This window comes from Neltuma alba, unplaced genomic scaffold (genome assembly GCF_004799145.2).
Source record: "Neltuma alba isolate B1F8T4 unplaced genomic scaffold, ASM479914v2 tig00002803_pilon, whole genome shotgun sequence".
NCBI classification, from domain to species: domain Eukaryota; kingdom Viridiplantae; phylum Streptophyta; class Magnoliopsida; order Fabales; family Fabaceae; genus Neltuma; species Neltuma alba.
Genome location: NW_021633020.1, coordinates 1 through 6,002, shown reverse-complemented (window position 1 = coordinate 6,002; position 6,002 = coordinate 1). Strand labels below are relative to the sequence as shown.

General features: G+C 33.2%; 1 protein-coding gene across 4 annotated transcripts; it reads left to right on the top strand.

The window, feature by feature from the left end:
* The first annotated feature begins 3,932 nt into the window (after positions 1-3,932).
* Positions 3,933-5,896, top strand: LOC114737949 (F-box protein At5g67140-like). Of its 4 annotated transcripts, none has more exons than XM_028925969.1 (3): positions 3,933-4,173; positions 4,279-4,425; positions 4,575-4,665. In XM_028925969.1, exons 1-3 carry the CDS (start codon positions 4,085-4,087, stop codon positions 4,594-4,596), a joined length of 258 nt encoding a protein of 85 aa, XP_028781802.1. In that variant the 5' UTR covers positions 3,933-4,084; the 3' UTR covers positions 4,597-4,665. The 4 variants fall into 4 exon arrangements, with proteins under 4 accessions (XP_028781802.1, XP_028781794.1, XP_028781809.1 ...); XM_028925961.1 differs by having other exon boundaries at positions 4,569-4,665; XM_028925976.1 differs by lacking the exon at positions 4,575-4,665 and adding an exon at positions 5,499-5,574 and having other exon boundaries at positions 3,935-4,173.
* The last annotated feature ends 106 nt before the right edge of the window (positions 5,897-6,002 follow it).

Genomic DNA, 6,002 nt, shown 5'->3' with positions numbered 1-6,002 from the left:
ACCAGTGATGAAATGAAATACGAAACCAATGGAGATACACTCCAACTTTTCATCTATCGCCTGAACAAACTCTTTCGAATAAAATAAGAAATGGTAAGAATTTATTATTGATTTTCCTGACCGGATGATTTCATTTTACCTGCCGCAGGCGGGCCAGGATAGCTTCAATATTTTTCTGCATGGCAGAGATAAGTTCGTAATCATCTGTGTGTGTGTGCGCGCTTCGACGGGTCCACTATAGAATTTTCAATTGGGTTTTCATCGTTACACGGTGTGCTAGCTTGTCACTTTACGTTTTACAAGAGAACTCGTTTGGTGCGTTCTTTTGAGCATGTTAATAAATTTACAACGACTCTCATCTAGTTGGTATACTAATGCGCTGTGTACCTAATAAATACAAATAATATTATACTCCTCTGGTCCTAAATGTAAGACCCTTATACTCACCAGTATAAGGGTCTTACATTTAGGACCGGAGGAGTATTTTTTTGGCCTGGTGAAGTATTAATAATGGTTACAATAATAACATGATGATAATTAGTTATACTATCAACACTTATGTAGTCTTTAAATATTTTAACTTGTACAATAATAAAATTTGTTAAATTGCTTTATACGATTAATTACAGCCATAGTCGATCAAAATTTAACAATGGATTTCTGACATGGAAAATTAGTTGGCATGGCAAACGACTATGGGAGTTAATGCGTATTTTTGAAACATGAATGTATTACCAACGAAAAACGATCTTAGGTAAGTTAGATTTATCGAGAATAATTAATCAATTACGGCTTATGATAACAAGGAAACATAATATGACAAGGAAAAGAAAAGACGATGAAAATGAAAGGCAAAATAATATAACAAACCCTAAAAACGAAACTAGGTATTGCGCGGCTCTACTGATCCTAATTAATTAATGGAGTTGGCAATAAAGTCAACATAGTTCCCATAAAAGTCTGAGGATGTACACAATAATGCATTTAATTTCTTGGTTATTTAGGAGTAAAATTCGGTGGGCGACAAGGACTGTATAATGAAGGTTTTTTTTTTTTTTGCCAGAAATGATGAAAGTCTACAAATATTTAATGTATTTTCTCCGTTTCAAAATCTAAATCTTTTAAAGTTTAGGCACACGTATTAATGTGTTGGAAAAAAAAAAAAGCACACGTATTAATAAATACAATTAATACATTTTTACCAACAAATACTACAATTCATACATTAATATGGTATATTGACTAATTATCTAACTCGCCCCTAATCAATGTGTTGATTATATTGAAGTGATTACAATAAATAAGGGTATATAATAAACATTAATAAATGCTGTCTTAAACTTCTAAAAAAGATAAATTAAAGGAAATGAAAATATTTTTCAAGGAGGCTTATACTCTCCATAACTTCAAACATTTTAACCAGAACAAAAAAGAACATTAAACCTCATAAACTGATCTACCTTAAAATTTAATAATTTTCTAAACTTTATCCCTACTATATATATATATATTTTTAAAAACATAGCAATCTACATGATAACAAATGAAAAGAAAAATAGTACATTTGTAGTAAAAATTTAATGGTGTGACTTATAAATAAGATAAAAAAATTCTTTCTGTTTTATAAATAAGACCAAAGTGATATTTTAAAACAAGGGGGTAACATATAATTACACATGTTAACAAGCTATCATGCAAATAACTTCCTGCACAACATATGTTTATCAAAAGAAAATATAGCTATCAAATCAAGTTTAATTTTACCTGAATTAGTTGTCAAGAATTATGTCTCTTAAACAAATAATTGGAGTTTCAATCCCCAATTCTTCTTATATATGTCGCAAATCTATTTTATTACTCTAATTTACTTTGAGATCAGAGATTATTCACTCTGCCAATCAAGGTCAGTGTGGTGGTTTAAAGAGGACAGATTTGGTGATCTAGTAGTGGTAGATCAAGCTGAAAGGATTGGATTGTGCTAAAATCCAAAGGGAGTTCTCATGAATGGGTTTAATTAGTTCTATTTAATTCCTCTATATAATAACGACACATTGTAATAAATAACAAAAGAAATTTTTAGAGTAACAGCATCAAAAATTTAGTTGGGGATGTCATAATCAATAACCCACTTGTAATTGATATATTTTAATTTTACCGTTGACATTATCTGTTTAATTTAATTCTTTTCTTTAATTTAATTCTCCATACTGCAGTTGGTGCCACTGAAAAGGATTCATCATGGCTTTGCAAAACTAAAAAAAAATCAAAAATTGTTCTAAGAATATCTTTTAGCGTTTTTTTTTTTTATATTTTGTTCTACAAAATTAGAAAAAGAGGAATACAACATTATATTTTGGAAAAATTGCAACAAAAAAAAAAGAGACCGGTTCACAAAAATCATTGTCAAAATCCATACTATTGTTATCAAAACCCATACTAATGTCTTACCAAAAAAAAACCATACTAATGTTGTCATTGGTCCTTATTTGTAATGTTTCTATTTCGGTGGTTTTTTTTTTTGTTGCCATTTTCCCTTATATTTTTCTTAATAGAAGTTGATTATAATTATTTTTTTATCTCCCTTTTTTTTTTGGGAGCTTTTACTTCGGCCTTCGGTTAGGATAGTCGCAATAGTGACCTTAATAGTTATATATGTTATGCCTTGTTAATTTTACTATAAGTTGTGTCCGATGTGTGCTACTGTTTTATATATGGCTATATGTATGTACTTTTCTTTTTTCACATCAAATAACAAAATGATTTTGATATGCACTACTACGTGAAAAATAAAATCTTCAAACAATTTTCAATATATCTCTAATTTAACAGCATCCTAAAAGAAATAAAGTGGCAGCGGGTAAACATTTGGTGACGACGGACCAGAAACACACGATCAGCTGACCTAGGGATCGCAAGGTAGACTAAATAGCTGCTAATATTTTTAAAATTATTTTCATAACATAATAGTATGAATAAAAATTTTTTATCACATCTGAAAAATTAAATTACATATACTATTAATAAACACGAACATTTCAGGTTAAAAAAAAAACACAAACATAATTGTTAACGGCATTGTATTTCTGGATCTGTTTGAACTTAAGACTGAACACGCAATAGAACTAAGAATATGGGCCTCGATCAGCTAGGAAGAATGGCCCAATCAGCCCAAACATAAACTCTCACACGGTGGGCCGTGAAAGTTTAAACTAGGATTTAAGGGGTGCCGTAGGCCCAAGTGGTAGTGCAACACATGGGCGACGCTTGAGGGTCCAAATAGCAAGGTATTTTGCTGGGCCATCCCACTAGAGCAACGAATTTAATATCATGTGGGCCCAGCGACGAGCCTTCCTTTGGATTTCATCGAAGCTACTCGGCCTCCCTTGTTCTGTGGTGCCCGAGGGGGGACTCAGTTTGGACTTCGGAATGACAAAATTCTGACAACTCATGATCACTGGTAAACCTATGTCCATATTCTGACGACACTTAAAAAATCAAGTTATACTTAAAAAATATTGAGTGAATTGCCAAAAAAAAATTGTGAAAACAGAAAAATTACAAATAAGACCCATTATAAGCAAATGGCAACAATCTTGTGAAGGGGTTTTTACCTACAATTTTTTTTTTTAATTTTTAAGGTCTTTTTTTATGATTTTTCAAAAAATATTTTCTTAATTACCAGCAACATAAAGACATAAAAATTTTTCAACAGGCATTTTACTTGTTTTCTAATTACAGAGCCTTTAACCATTTTAGTTAAGTGCAAAATCGATGATTCCGTGCACGGAATCTGAATCTCGTTTAAACTAAAACAGCAATGCAAAAGCCAAATATGGTCATCTGTTTTGAATATATAATAAAAAAAGAAGAAAAATAGTACAAGAAAATGCAACACGATAACGTTGGGAAAGAACGTGGCAATAAGAAGACTGCGTAAAACGATGGCGCCAGCATGAGAGCACACTTTTCCCCCTTTTCCTTCGGTATCAAGGAGAACCCACGCGAACCCATTTCATTTCCATTCCCAGAGGAGTCCTGATTCTGACAAGAAGGTAGAGACCTTGAGGTCAGAGAGTTCTGGGGAATGGAACTGGAGACAAAGATTGATCGCTTGCCTATTGACTTGCTGGCTCATATTTTTTGTTTCTTCTCCTCCTTCACTGATTTGGCTCAGTAAGTTAGCTCTATGTTTAACTCATGAATCGTTCCTTCTTCTGCCTATATGCTTATCTATCGTGTTCTTTGTTCTTCTGTCAATTTCTGTGCAAAAATTTCAAGGGCGAGTAGTGTGTGCAAGAATTGGAAACAAGGGGTCAAGGAATCTTTGGCTCGCAAACAGAATCTGAGCTTCGCCGGATGGAAAATGGATGATGAATCCACAGCTCGCCTCGTTTGCGATGCCTACAACCTCAAAAAGCTTGACATGTATGTCTCTGTTTCGTTTCTTATCTTATAACTGAATGCTTTGGACATCTTCCTTTTTGGGGGTCGCTTGCAAGTTGTAATAATAGGATCATTCGACTTCCTATATGATGTTTTCTAACAAGTTAAGCAATGGGTTTTCATAGTTTCAGAGATATATTATATATTGAATGACCAATTAAATTGGAGCTCATTGCATCTCGCAATGCTATTGCAAGTTCAAGTATTATTTGGAGAAGGGTGACACCATGTCATGAGTTCATCCCAGGATGGTTGATCACTAGCGACTGCTTGATTGTGTTTTATTTGAGAACCATGCATTATAGCAATTATGGTGACTCAAAATTAGGACAGAATGTTTTAGATGTTCTTCAAAGCGAGTGTCATAGACTTTCCTACAGAAAGGATTCTCTCTCTTATTCCTGAACACTGTTGCCAACTTCTTGATAGCGTGATTTGACTTTAACAACCATACATGTTCAGAATTCATTGAGTAAATATCAGCCTATCAAGTTCAAATTTCTGTATACCTCAGTGGCATCATTCATTAATCCGAGTAATGACAGGACATGCCTTTCGTATACCACATTCAGAATTTCCTTTTCTGGCCTCATTAAGCCATTTCTTTAGCCTTTGCTTATTGATTTATGGAGGCAACTGGTTGTGATGACATAGTAACTTTGTTCTCGTTTTAATATATATATATATATATATATATGATAGGCATATGTTGGTTGAAAACAAATTATGTTTCTCACCCCAGAAATTACAGTTATTGAACAAAATAGATTAGATGTGTTGCTTCATATTAACCATTAAATCATGCATCTAAAGATGGCCTTGACACTGATCAATTAGTTAACATTTTAGACAAGCAAAAGCTGATATTTGGAAATTTCATAGCTGCAGTGAGATGATGGCTTGTGGCCTGTGGCTAAACTGTATTATGATTCCAATCAAGCAATATCTGAAAATCCACTTTGTATTATTTGTCTTTTTATGATGATTTTAGCCCGAGGAGCCGTTGGGGTTGCCAAATAACTGATAGCGGACTTATCAAAATATCTTTGGCAAAGTGTGTAGGCAATCTCACATCCATCTCACTCTGGGGTTTGACTGGGATTACAGATGAAGGAGTTATTCAACTGGTATGTTATGGTTTTATGGTTCTTGCAACTTCCTCAGTTGTCTAGGAGCTTTTCCTCGGATTCCTGTAACTAGCCTGTTTGGTTGGGCATTTTTTTAACTCAAAAGCACGTTTGTAAATTTTTGACATGTTTGGTTGAGTTTTTGACCTATCCTCCTTATGAGCCAAAAGTGAGATTGAAACGCATGATAAGCTAATTTGAGAAGCTTTTGTCTGAGCTTCATCATACTTATGGTTGGTAGAGCACCTACAACTTCCATATTCATATATTAAATTTAGATCAAGTTCTTTATAATTTCTTCATCAACTTCTTCAATAAAAATATGACGTACTAGACATTTCTCAGGAGACCTAATCATGCAATGCAAAATTGTGAAAACCTCGTGTTTTATCTTTCATTGAAGAACCTGGCATTATATATATATATATATAT

Coding starts and splice junctions, on each gene's coding strand:
- LOC114737949 (XM_028925954.1), top strand. CDS start 4,085: ATGGAACTGGAGACAAAGATTGATCGCTTGCCTATTGACTTGCTGGCT. Junction 4,174..4,278: donor TCCTTCACTGATTTGGCTCA/GTAAGTTAGCTC, acceptor AAAAATTTCAAG/GGCGAGTAGTGTGTGCAAGA. Junction 4,426..5,434: donor AACCTCAAAAAGCTTGACAT/GTATGTCTCTGT, acceptor TGATGATTTTAG/CCCGAGGAGCCGTTGGGGTT.